The 13656-nt window shown below is 39.0% G+C and overlaps 1 protein-coding gene across 2 annotated transcripts in view; it reads left to right on the forward strand.

The window, feature by feature from the left end:
• Positions 1-2058, forward strand: part of APAF1 (apoptotic peptidase activating factor 1) — a 28079-nt gene extending 26021 nt beyond the window's left edge. For both annotated transcript variants that reach the window (XM_021405954.1, XM_021405866.1), the window contains exon 27: positions 403-2058. In XM_021405954.1, the coding sequence (XP_021261629.1) occupies positions 403-546 (144 nt within the window). In that variant the 3' untranslated portion in view covers positions 547-2058. The remainder of the gene's footprint in view (positions 1-402) is intronic.

Below are 13656 nucleotides of genomic sequence, written 5' to 3' on the forward strand. Positions count from 1 at the left end.
TTGTGATTGTCTAGCACTTTTCACATTTCTTCTCCAATTTGAAAGCTCCTTGAATACGTTTCTAAGATGGAGATTGTTTTTGAACTCCGTATATGCTGTTGTTCATAGAGTTCAAGATAGAGTTGGGAGCTTCAGATCTTTGTTAATAAAGCTCTTCATTAACATCTTAAATATTAAAGATTCCAATCATTTCTGTTTGCCTTAATATCCACTCAATTTCAGCTGCAACTGTGTTCTTTATAGTGAACAGAAAAATGCTCTATGTCCTACTGCATTTGTTTAGTTCAGATAACTGAGTTCTGAATTTCTATTTATGAAAACATTGAGAGAGAATTGCAAGTGTGAATATTCTGCCTTGAAAGACATACTTGCTAACTTAAACTGTATTGTTATATGTTGTAGTGGTGGGATGTAACTACTGGAGAATCCTTGCAAACCTTCTACACAAATGGAACAAACCTCAAGTCAATACACGTGTCCCCTAACTTTGAAGTGTACGTGACTGTTGATAATCTTGGTATTCTTTATGTGTTACAGAAGTTGTGATTAATGGGCTGAACATTGCAGAGATCGCTGAACTCATATTTTGAGCTGAAAACAAGATTGTGCTAATTTTTTCTCTCTTGTTGAGCTGTGAATTATATTTCAGTGTTGTACTCATGATGTTTTCATGCACATTTATGTACATTTCTGCATGTTTTTCCCAATTAACTTGCTTTTAATCTTGGTTTTGATAAGCATCATTATAATATTTAACACCTGCTTTGCATCTTAAGTATATTGCTTCCATTTTTGTAATGAAATTTTATTAAGATTTATTCAAATTAGTTGAAATTAATAATTAACAGCAGTGAAAAAATAATAGGAATATAATAGATCAGCAGCATATTTTGTGCGAGGGCTGGTGGCTAAATGCTCTCTTGTCATGAACACAACTGTGAGATACAATTTTTTTTTTTTTTGCTATGTTGAAAGGCTTTTCATTTAGTACAGAATGGAAAGAATCAGGGACATCCTTCATTTGAAAAAAGGAGCTAGCTATACTGCTGCTTGAAGTTCAAAGCAAATCAAGTGGCTGTTCAGTTTACAGCAGCATTGCTTCCCTCTTGCCCCAAGAGTCTTCACGCTTCTAACCTTGTGGAGGTAAAAATGATGAAGAGATAAATGATGTGTATGAGCTATCCTTATTAAGGGGAACATCTTGAGCCTTGTTTTCTCAAGGCAAAATCTGACGGGACATTGGAATTGAAGTGGAAGAGATTGTGCCACGTGTCCATTCAAACAATGAATACAGCTTACCAGCTAAATTGAGACTGGAAATGCTTTAAAAGGTTTATATTGAAAAATATCAGAGGGTGTGACTTGTGTTTACTTCCAGTTTTGAAATTTGCGTTGAGTTCATACTATGAAGACATTCTGTTGTTGGCTTTGTTAACACTGGGTTCTTTGTACAGGGATCTTTTTCCTGGTAAAATGTGATTTTTATTATTGTTTTGTTTTTATAATCTATTTATAGATTCTGTATAGGGTGGGATCTTTGATGTTTTGTACTAGTTGTACTTGGCATATCTTTTGTGAATACTTGGTTAACAATTTTTCTTGGATGCCAGTAAGCCTTGTTCTAGCAAACTGCCTTTTTAACTATGAAGAGGGACTGCACAAACATTAGTGCCATGATTTTCATATTTTTGTAGTTGGCGGTAGAACACATCTAAATACTTGATTGTAAAAGGTACTTTAACAAGGGTGTATCACCTGATACTGAATAATGGTATTTTCACTTTTCGTAGCTTTTCTGTTTGCATTTCAGAAGATGTAGTACACATTCTTAACATTTTCCTGTTTTTGACAATCCATGATTTTTTTTCCCCCTCTTTTCTAACTTGAAATTCTACTGTTTCTAAGGTGCTATTGAATACGGGTCGGTATAATTAGAGTACTGCTGGCAGAAATATAAAGAGAAGAAATTTGATAGAAAAAAATAATGTTTTATATTATAAGCATGTACAGCATTCAATAAAGATGATCCAGGCAATATGAGCTGAAAATATGAAAGAATTTTGGTTCTTGAGTGTGGGTTTTTTTCTGTTCTTTTTGTTTTGCTTTTACTGAATAGGAGGGGGGGAAGTGCTGTCTCTTTTATTGTCTTTTATTACCTTTCTCTATGTTTTATTGTCAATATAAATGTAACACTGCTTTTCACGTCACATCAAAAATACTTTCACAGGTAAGCAATGATATTAAATATTACATGTAGGAAAAAAATGAACAAAGGCAAACTAATGTCTTGGAACGTGTCATTTAAAGTTCAGGGTTGAGATGCTGCTACTCTCTCTAGCTTGTACAGACCTCATCAGTACCTGCCCTAAACAGCTGAAGATTCAGATAGTGGGATGCTCCTCTCAGTGACAGTGTCCCTTGATTGCATAGGCTGTGCTGTCCATACTTCATAGGACCATGTTAGTCAGAACTTAAGAGACCTAACTAGGTAAAAAATACAGGAGTAACTGTTTCACATGAGAAACCAGGGCAGAATGCTGTCTTTTGTGACAGTGTCAATGACTCTCTGGTGATAGGAAAATCTGATCGTGACTGAAAGAAGTAAATGTGGAAGAGTGGAGTTCATAGAGAATTTCAATTTGAAGCAAATAGCCAGCAAGTAATACAGGATCTTAGAAACATAAGGACTAAATAGTGCATTCTTGAATTGCTGTGGAAGGATGATAGCACAGTAGCTTTGTGCTTGTTGCTGCATCTGAGGAAGCTGTGCTTCATAGAAGGTGGTGTTAAGGGAGTCAGGATATCTGTATTCATGTGCAAATGGATGGAGTTGACTACTAAGACTTCATAGCTGCAGTGGAAGAAGAAATATAGTAATGGGAAAGTCTGAAAAATCAAAGAATAGATACTATTTGCTGGAAGAAGATAAAAAATTTAAATTAAAAACCATTAAGATAGGGGTCAACCAAGACATCAGTGTCTTTAATTTAAAATATTTAAGAAGGTTAAGGCAGTTCATTTGAACAAAAATAAAGTGTGGCTTTGTCATCTGATTTGGCTGTTCTCTTTGATGCTTTAGATGTATTTTAAAAGACGCAAAAGAGAGTTTGACCAGAAGCAATTTTTGGTGATTAAACATTCATGCTTTCATTATTCTTTCTCATAATGCCAGATCAAATAGAATGATTGAAATTAACTAATGGGCATTGCCAATATTTTCTAGTTCTTTAGCAGAAATAATAATATACTTTCAAGGGATTTAGGTACGCTTCCTAATAATGAAGCCTATCACAGAATTGCAAGGGATGGAAGGGACCTCAAGAGATCACCGAGTCCAACTGCCCTGCTAAAGAAGGTTCCCTACAATAGGTCACACAGATAGGTGTCCAGATGGGTCTTGAGTATCTTTGTAGAAGGAGACTCCACAGCCTCTCTGGGCAGCTTGTTCCAGTGCTCTGTCACCCTTACCATAAAGAAGTTCTTCCTCATGTTTGTATGGAACTTCCTTTGTTCAAATTTTAGGTCATTACTCTTTGTGCTATCACTACACAACACCGAGAAGAGCCTGGCCTCATCCTTTTGTCTCCCACCTCCTGTTAGATATTTATAAACATTTATCAGATCCCCTCTCAGTCATCTTTTCCCCAGGCTGAACAGACCCACGTTATTCAGCATTTCCCCATAAGGGAGATGCTCCAGGCCCTTCTTCATCTTTGTGGCCCTCTGCTGGACTCCTCCTAAGAGATCCTTGTCTTTTGGACTGGGAGCCTCTGTAGAAGTTTTGAATCTCTTCACCTTGAAGGAGCTGTCACCTACAGCTACAGTCCTAACTGACACAAATATTTTTTTCCTCATTTAATTTATTAAAAAGAAATTGTATCCACATAGTTCAGCTGCTTAAAAAGATGCTGCATATTGCCTTGAATTAGACCCTTCCTTTAACTACATAATTCCCCTGCTTCCTCCTTATGTTACACAGCATTTGAAATGGTTTATAGATTTCTCGCAGTGCAAGAGTGTGTGGCTACAGCAGGAAATAGTAGCCTGCTGCTAGTAGAGGAACACTCTCTGTCCCTAAATTATTCTGCCTCTCCTAGAAAATGATGCAGTTAGACTCCCTGTTACGAAACACTGGGAGAATTGCAAAGTTTCTACAGGGAGTCCAATTGTATCTAGCTACAGCAGTGTGCATCCTGATCTCTTCTCCTGAGGTGTCTTACGGCAGCTGATGCTTTTGTAGGCTTTAATAGAAAGCCAAGCTGAGTAAGCAGTCTGACACATTGAATCAGTCATAGCACCTGGCCTGGTTTCAGCCGAAGCAGCGTTAGTAGCACACCGAAGTTTGGTTGGTGCTGAGTGATGAGAGCACACCGAGGGCTGGGCTGGGCTGCACAGTGGGGTAGAGCTGTCACCATGATGGCACGGGGCAGGGGGGCAGCCAGGACCATGCCTGGATGAGGCGTGGGGTTGTTCCGTACCACTGACACCATATGGAAGGCTGTAAGGCTGTGCGCAGTTGGCTGGGGGGTGGCTACGGCTCAGGGATTGCCTGGGAATCAGCAGGGGTGAGACCTTGTGCTGCTGGTGTTGATCAGTGGCAGTTGTATTGTTGCTGTGCATCAGCAAGCAGGTGGTGAGCAATTGCACTGCGGCCATATATATATATATATATATATATAACAATATATAACAATATATAACAATATATGTATATATATATAGTTATCACTGCATGTTTGTTTCCATTCTCCTCTTCTGTTTTAGTAAATAGCTTTTATCTCAACTCACAGTTCTACTTTGTTTCCAGTTCTCTCCCTCACCCCACCTGGGGGCAGTGAGCACACAGCCATGTGGTGCTGAGCTGCTGCTGGGTTACAGCACAACAGTCCTTTTGGCACCCAACATGGAGCTCTAAGCGCTGAGGTAAAGGCAGATCTGACCAGAGCACGGTAAAACAGAATTGCTGTAAGAGTTAAAATAATTCAGTAGTTGGTGGTCGCAATGTTGTTCTTTCTACCTTCAGAGATCTTTCAGTTTTTTCATGGAACCATATTACTTGCTACCCGTGATCCCTACAGAACTGTTTACATTTCCAGGGGCTGGGCTAAGGTTATCATTGTCACGTATGCTGTAACACTGGTTGAGAAATCAATCTGGTATTCATATTCAACATTGCATTCATCTTCATACTTTGGAAAGAGAGATGCTTTCTAGTTATTACCATCTGATAGCACACACGCAGGTCTGTTTGTCCACATTTTTCCTTCTACCTTCTCCCATCTCCTCTGAAGACACAAAGGTATGTGGTCTCATAGATGGTGATGATGAAGCACGAGACCTCTGAGGGCTTGAGATGCCTTATTTCTGTTGTCATTTCAGGAAGAGCAGAACTCTACTCTTTGGGGAATGGGGACTGTGCCAGCTGCTCAGAATGCTTTGAATGATCTTTGTGCCCAATTTCACTTTGTTATTTCAAGCTAAGAATAGGACACAAATCACTGGCTCTGCCGATGTGCGATAAGCTGCTAAACTGAGACTAGGCTTGCAGCATGAACTCTGAAGAAGGTTGACCAATTTATTTCAGCATTAACAAAGCTGTCGTGTTCCTGTTTTTTCCTGCACACCTGTCTTCTAAAGGCTAAACCTGTTAGAAGGTTGAGTGTCAGGGTTTTAGATTTAGAGGATCCAGCAAGTATAAAGGAGTAAGATTTTCGGTCTATCTATCTGTATTACAATTTCAGCGCTTCCTGTGTCACCTCCTACTGTTTCATTTGTGGGATGCTGCTCAACCATGTAGTAGTTGGACTATTTAAGTGGTGTGTGTTTACTTACAAGAAACTTCAGCTTTCTTACTGTGTTTCAGTAGGCCTCTTGGGCCCTGGCTGTTTACAGAACAAATTAGCTTCCTGTGCTTGTTTCCACGTAGCAAACCCCATGTTGTAGGAGTGGCAAGGTCTCTGAGAACAGTTGAAGATCCCAATTCTTCAGGCTGGAAAGGATTTGTGTTCTGTGCTCAAGAGGGATCATCTGGGTGGTTACTCAAAATGCCACAATTAGACTCTGTGAATTGATGTGGTATTTTTCATTTCTTCTTGTATTTACTTCATTCAGTTTCTTTGTGTCTCTGTGATTTTTTTAGCTTTCTGTAATACTGTATAAACCCAGATGGATTTTGAAAGTGATGCTTAAAATGGCTCAAAATGATGCAAAGGCAAATTTACTCGATTCAGCTGTAAAAGTAAATATGATGCCAAATGTCCTCTAACTGGATTGCTTTGTCTCCCTTTTCCAGAGCTATCTGTTGCAAGGATCAAGTTTTCTTTATGGTAGCCATAGGAAAAATGTTAATCCCTTGAAGTTATGGTCACTTTTCCTGTCAAACTTCTACGTATCTTACTTAGTCCTCAGCCGTTATTGTCTGCCTGCTTTCAAATAGGGGTTTCCTCTGTTTGAGGTTATAGTATTGGTACTATTACAGGAAGATTTGCTGGAGCAAAGTGGTGCTTCACTGTCCTCTCCTTTATCAGATGATATAGAATAGGGCTATGATTACTGCAAAAAAGAATGATCTAACAGACTGTTAGATCAGTGCATTATGCATCAGGATGTTTTTGTCACTAAAATGTGAATCCAGGCAATGGAGATCACCTTCTCTAAATACAGTAATCCAGTCCATACTTTTTATTTTTAGTTTACACACAAACAAAATTTCCTTGTCATCAAAAATTAAACTACAGTGCATCCAGGTCATGCCAATTATGCTTCCATTTTTCCTTACTCACTTCGCTGCTTAGGTCTGTGATGGATAGGAATTATTTTGGGGAGAAAACTATATATTGGACCATGGTTTTTTTTTTTTTTTTTTCTTGTTGTTTAGCAGGGCAGCAAATACATCAAGTAGTCAGCAACAAATGCAAAACTTCTTAACTTTGATTCATTCTTGCTTCTCACGAGACCAAAGTTTCATTGTCTCATTTGGGATGGACTTAGAAACTTGTGTGTTTTGCAAAGTTTATGTTCTAACAGAGTGGTTTTCCCAGTTCAAATGTCTGCACTGAGATACTTTATTACTATTTCTAAGTTGACTATTCATGGCTGGTAAGGTTCCTGAAGGGAAAAATCAGAAGTGCCAGCACAGTCAATAGCAACAGGGAAGAACAGCCAAATTTGGTACTGTAACCCAAGGACATTGTACAAATGAGAGCACTGCAGAAGTTCTTCCCCAGAAGAAGTAAAGACAAAATTCAAGAGACTGCAGCAAGTAACTGGGGCATGGTAAAGGCGTAACTGTGGCAGTGGTATTTGTACAGTGCCTGACAGAAACTGTAGGGTTTGTTCATTTGCTTTAACAGTGAATAGCTTTTTGTTTTCCATTTGAAATACAAGTTTTGCTCTTGTGTATTCTTGGGATTTGCTTTTTCTATGTCTAATCCCATTTTATTTATTTTGAAAAGGATATTAAAGTAATTCTGGCATTTTAGTTAACAGCTCAGAAGAGCTGGAAAGTTGTGTATCTTGAGTTATTCTTCCCTTTCCAAGTTGTTTATTCGTGGGAGATTCTTGTTACATTAAACAAGTGAAGCCATGTAACAAACGTTTTGGTAATCAGGCCAGCATAAAGTGTTCATAAATTATCACCAGGCAGCTCTAAATCTGTCATAAATTCTTACTGGCTTGTTCACAGGAATGTTTATGTAATTGAGGGAAAATAGAGAGAGGAAGTTAAGTCTCCATTTCACAAGTTAGATCAGCTATAGTGAGATGAAAAACACCCACACACTTGGCTCTGGATCAGCTTCGAAGTTCTTGAAAAGCAAACCTTTATGAAATCTCTATTATATAACACAATTATGAAATCAAATTCAAGGTGTAAAAATCAGCAGTTTTCCAGGTGTCACCAATTTGTAGTCCTCTTGCGTACTCCTTGTGCAACAGCATAACCCCTCAGGCAGGGAGTTACAGATTCGGGATTTTTCCAACAAAGCAAATTTTGGTACTGCTGTGAAGATAGATGTAATGTAGGATGTGTTAGAGCTGGGAATCGTTGAAAGAGGTCCAAGGAGCCATGTTTCCACAGTTGTGGAAAAAATCTAATGAACCCACTGAATGAGATGCAATCCTTCATGACATCCCTTTAAAAGAGGTGCAGAAGCTGCAGCGAATCAGACAAATATATTAGGAGATTTTTTTTTATATCAAAGTGAAAACTATGAAGTAAGCCCCAGATGATCAGGGTTTGTAGACCATTCAGTGAAATATCAACAATCAAAGTAAAGAAGAGGTCATTCAGAATTAAAACTATGCACTTAGCAAATAGCATCTTACTCCTTTTACCACATGTGAAATAATATTTCTGAGAGAGGAAATATTTGGAATAAAATGCTAAGGTGTATCTAACCCATGTAATTTTAATCTGAGGAACAGGAAAATTATATTCTTAACAGGTGGCATGGAGACATTTGTTCAAACTAAAGAATTTGGAATCTGCAAATCCTAAGAATAAAAGCCAAATGTCTGAGATGAGTAAGATGATTTAGCAGTGGGTTGTTAGAGCTAGGGCAGTATGGTTAGGCTGCAGTTGGACTTGATGATCTTGAAGGTCTTTTCCAACCTGAGCAATTCTATGATTCTATGATTCTGTGAAGGGTCCTTTGTGCCACTACTGGTAAAATTCATCATGTCTTGAAGAAAAAGAGAAATTTCTAAAGGATTGTGAGTTGCGACATTTCTAGTGTTTGATAGAGGAGACCAAGGGAAATATTGACCTGAATTCAGTCCTCAGTAGAAGAGTGGAAGAACGGAATGGCAGATTTAGGGTTGTATGAAAATGTGGAATCTACTCTGAACGTCACCAGATTTTTCAAGGTATTGCTGATGGTTGTGGTTTTATGAGAGATTAGTTTTGTCAGGCATCACTGGCAAACATCAAGTTGTTTTGTTTGCGAGTTTTTTTTAACCCCATCAATGCCAGTGCATGAACTTTGGATTTCTTTAGGAAATATGATTCCCTATCCCACAACATTTTGATTTAAAAGAGCTTCTACTCTATAGCACTAGTAGAAAACATATTAGGTGGTTTAAAATGTGGGCAGTGTTATTCTTACAATGATATTTAATTTTTTTTCATATCTAGAATACCTTTTATGATAAAGCTGCAGGCAATATAAACTGGTGAAAAATAAACAGCAGGAATAAGTAGCAATCACAAAATAATGTGTGTCAGTCTTTTGGTGCTCAGCAGCGTGTTTTTCTTTGTTATGTTATGAACAAGGTATAGCTGTGTCATACTTAACGGAATCAAAAATGCCAGTGAGGCCATCTTGGAAATGGTGGTGTGGAAATAGAACTGGCTGAGGACATCCATGTATTTCATGTAATCCATGTAATTCATTAACAGTTCATCATGTAGAAAGCTCTGGTATTTATATTTCAGGGATGAAATGGATTCTTTTTTTGCAGTGCTCTTCTAAATGCTGGTCGAATCCATGTGTTGGGGAAAAGTCTGGCAATGTAAAGTTTAAGAGTTGAACCTATTTTGTTGAATTGGAGAGAAGGCTGAGAAGTGACCTGTTTGAGAAGCATGAGAGGGAGGCAGGAGATCTCTGGCTTGCTGACAAAAGAAAAACAAGTCATAATGATTGCAAGGGGAAAAATAACTCGTAACATCATGTAAAGCAAGGGAATTAAGATCTTTGTTTGTTCTTATCTATGCAAAATTGAATCTAAAAAAAAGTTTGTGTGAAACATTCAGTTTCTCCTTACGTGCTCCCATCACTTCTGTATGATTTTAATGCTATGGATTTATGATAAAGCTAAGATCTTTATTGCCTTGCATGTCTCACCCCAAAACAGGAGCACAAAGGATCCTGAGACAATGTGATAATGTTCCTTACATCAGGACTGCGTGATCTGTGTTTGACCATTGTGACAAAATACTAAGACTCAGAGCTTCTACTGATTATTTGTGGATGAGGAAAAACTCAGTTCTTGTAGTTTATAATTTGATTTCTTAACCTTCCACTTCCCTTTGAGATCAGCCGCTTTAGGAAGTGCAGTATTGAATACAGTTGAGCTGTGCCTTCAGATGCAACAGCTGTTCATCTTTCTTTTTATTTTTTCTGCTAGTGTAGTTTCCTTGCAGACCGCCTTGTGTAAGACTGCTGTCTGGGAAGCAGTTTCCCCTAAGGCAGGTTGGCAGGATATTTCTTCCCATCTTTTTCTGTAGCACAGGGGACAGAACATGCGCATTACCAGCTGGAATTGCTTAGGTACTTCTCACTGAAGAGCTCTCCTGCCATATCGGAGGCTGGGGATAATTATGGCATTTTAGCAGTCTCTTCCTTCTTGTTGAAATGCAATCAGTTTAATTTTCTGAGATTAAGGCATTTGCCTGAGGTAATTCTTAAATCTTTACATAAGTGTAGTTGAGTGAGATGCAATGGTTGTGATAGAGGCCATGGTGACTGATGTAGCATCTTCTGAAATTAATCTCCAATCATATATATCATTTCCAGATACCTGGAGATTCAGTAGATTCACTTAATTCTAATGCACAACTGTTCACATAATACACGACTGATTATTCAAGACAATATATAACAGACTATTCTTTTTTGCAACATAAAATTAAGGCTAGCCTCAACTAGCCTCAATTATATATATAGGATACCTCTGCCTAGGATACACTCAAGCCCCTAATTCTGCAGCCTAAAAATTATCATTATCCAATAAACACAGGAAAAGAATGAAGATTGCACTGCATCTAATGTCTCTTTAAAATCAGTGTAGTCTATTTCATTTTCCTCATGGTGTCACTGCAGGATAAAGTTAATGTTCTTTGGGTATCCTCCATATTGGAACATACTTTTGATTTCCTCTGTTTCTCTCTGAATTTCTGAGTTTTCTAATGCTTGTTTAAAGGAGGTGATAACCAATACACTGACGTGAAATTTGGACATGTTCTCTCCATCACTGAACATCCTTAACGTTATGCTGGAATATTATTTTTTCTTTTTTAATAGCATTTAATATTAGAATAAATTTGGCTTTGGATTAGGATACGGAGAATCTGAACAGTTCTAATGACTTGAAGGCAGGAATTGTCATGTTTTAAAAAAAATGACAAAAGGCACCTATCTTCTAAAGAGATTTGCTTATGATGTTAAATCCTTAACACCTTTTCTATATGTGAGAAAATAGTTCAAGGCCCTCAGTTCTTCCTAAGAAGAAAACGTTTTGAATTCAGATTTTTTTGACTGATAAAGAAGTAGTTTCCTTTTCCATGTTTTTGGTGGCAAAAAACAAAGAGAGAGAACTTCGTTTCATTTACATATTGATCTCCTTTTTTATCTGTCCAGTTGCTACTACCTAACCCGCACACACATTCTCAAAGACATTTAAGTGCCTGGCTTCTGCAGCAGAAAAGTGGAAGATGTGGCAGTAATGAGTACATATACATGTTAAGTAGGACTGAGGAGAAATTTGCCTGTGGTATTGTACAGGAGAGGTGTCAGTCATGGAGGTGCACTTAGGACATACTTGTCCTTCAAGGCAAGAACCATAGGCCATTTTCCTTATTTCCCTCTTGTGCCTCTTCAAGTCAGACAGCAGCATTTTGTCTGGTTGCGATCAAGATTCAGTTGTCTAATCAGCAGGAAGGAGCTCTTCCAGCACTTCCACAAAATCTATATCCCAGTGAGAAACCTGGCTGCAAGCAAGTCTTGTTTGTTTCAGGTAGCTGAACTTGTGATCAGCCTCCAACCAGCTTGGGTTATGAGCTCCCAGGTTAGTGAGAATCAGGGTATTCAAGGGTGGACTGGATAGTAGAATGGTCAGGAACATTAACTGTGCTCATTTAGCAAAGAATTCAGTTCACCTTAAAGAAGTTACAGAACACTAAACAGCTTCAGAACATTACAGAATAGAAGCCTGAGCAATACCCCCCTGTGCTTTCCAGTGAGTTGAAAATCCTGGCAATGTTTATCCCTGGCTAGGAGCTGTAAAGCAGCTGGTCCTTTTACATGAGATAATGGATATCCCTCTCCTTTGTACATGCCCTCATTTAAATATCGTGTCTGATCCCTGTGCTGTGTCTTTCACTTACATGCTTGTCACTGCCACTCAATTCCTGAGTAGAGCTGATTGCTCTTTGAGCTTGCATTCTGTAGTTTGGAGACAGTTGAAGTTACTATTTCTGACTGTTGTCTTGATGACATCTTAGACATCACTCTCCAGCGAAGTGTGAAGCTGGGTAGCCGAATAGAACACATTGAAAGAAAACTAGGGCAAAATTAGATGAGAGTTCTGCACGTGACACAAACTGTTTTAATCTAGAATGGAAGCTACACACTGTTTCATCTTTGGACATGAAAGCTTATTAGTTGTCTAGCATGCTTTCCCCCCCCACCCCCGCAAAGGACTGACACAACCTTTTTCACGACCTCCTAATTACCTTCCCAGTGGCACCATCTTATGATCACACCATTTGGTGATGCTGAGATGTTGGGCTGAAACTGAAAGCAGCATGTAGCACTGGGATTCTGAAGGAGCAGCAGCCCCTTGCACACTTACTGGCAGAATACAAGAACCAGATGTGTGTCTCCTCCTCTCAGTTGTGAGCTGCAGCTCATCTGGCTTTAAATAAATGCCAGGCCAGATTGGAGTAGTCACTATGTCCAGTCTCAAATGCAGCATCTACTTTAGAATATCTTCCCGTTCCACAACACAGGACATCCCCCCTGTTTTCTTAGGAGTTCCTCCTTTTCCCAGAAGCTTTTTGCCTTGTGTTTTAGAGACCTCACTGCTAATGATCAAAATCCTTTGTCACTCACACTTACCTCCCTTTGATTCCAGCTTCTTTATCATCTCATGTCAAGTGCAATCTACCTCCTCTCATCTTTGGCAGTACTCCACCCTCCCAGTGAAGGCAGTTGTTGCAATTAACTCCTGTTTTCACAACAACCAAATGCTCGAGTTTCTTCATGTACTCCCCTTGACTGCCTTTCTTCCCTCTTTTCTTGAGCAATCTTCCTCGCTTTCTGATCTTTTGGAGGTGTCAGGCTTTTTCTCTGCCTTCACTTTTAAGACTGACCATTGCCTCTCCTCACTTCCTATGAAATTCCAGCATTCTACAGACTTAAAAATAGAAGTCAGCTGTTCACCTTCAACAAAATGGACTAAAGATCTATATTCAGAGTAGTCTCTGTGAATCTGAAAAACGGAATGCTCACATTGTCCAATGCTAGAGGAGACCCAATGGATTTGCCTCCAGCGGGTTTATGCTAGGATCAGTTAGCGTAGGAAATGTTTCTTTCTAAAATCCCAGGTTTCTACAAATACAGAAGTACCTTATGCCTGTAAACTCTTATCCATCCTTCCACTGTCAATGTCTGCCTGCTGTGAGGGCTCCAGTCATGCACTGACTTGCCATGTCCCCAAACTCTCCTCTTCACACTCATTCCCTGCCCTACCAGTCCTTCATTTCCATCAGACCTGCTAGCCACCCCCAGTCACTTCTGCCCCTTACCACTGCTCCCAATCAATTCTAGCTGCTCACTGTGCCACCTGACCTCTTTGCCATCTCTTTTTGATGCACCTGGACCAAATTTCTCCTGCAAGTTGCCAGTCCCTCCTATTGCTTCACTTTCCTTATGTCTG

The sequence above is a fragment of the Numida meleagris genome, chromosome 1, assembly GCF_002078875.1.
Source record: "Numida meleagris isolate 19003 breed g44 Domestic line chromosome 1, NumMel1.0, whole genome shotgun sequence".
NCBI lineage: Eukaryota > Metazoa > Chordata > Aves > Galliformes > Numididae > Numida > Numida meleagris.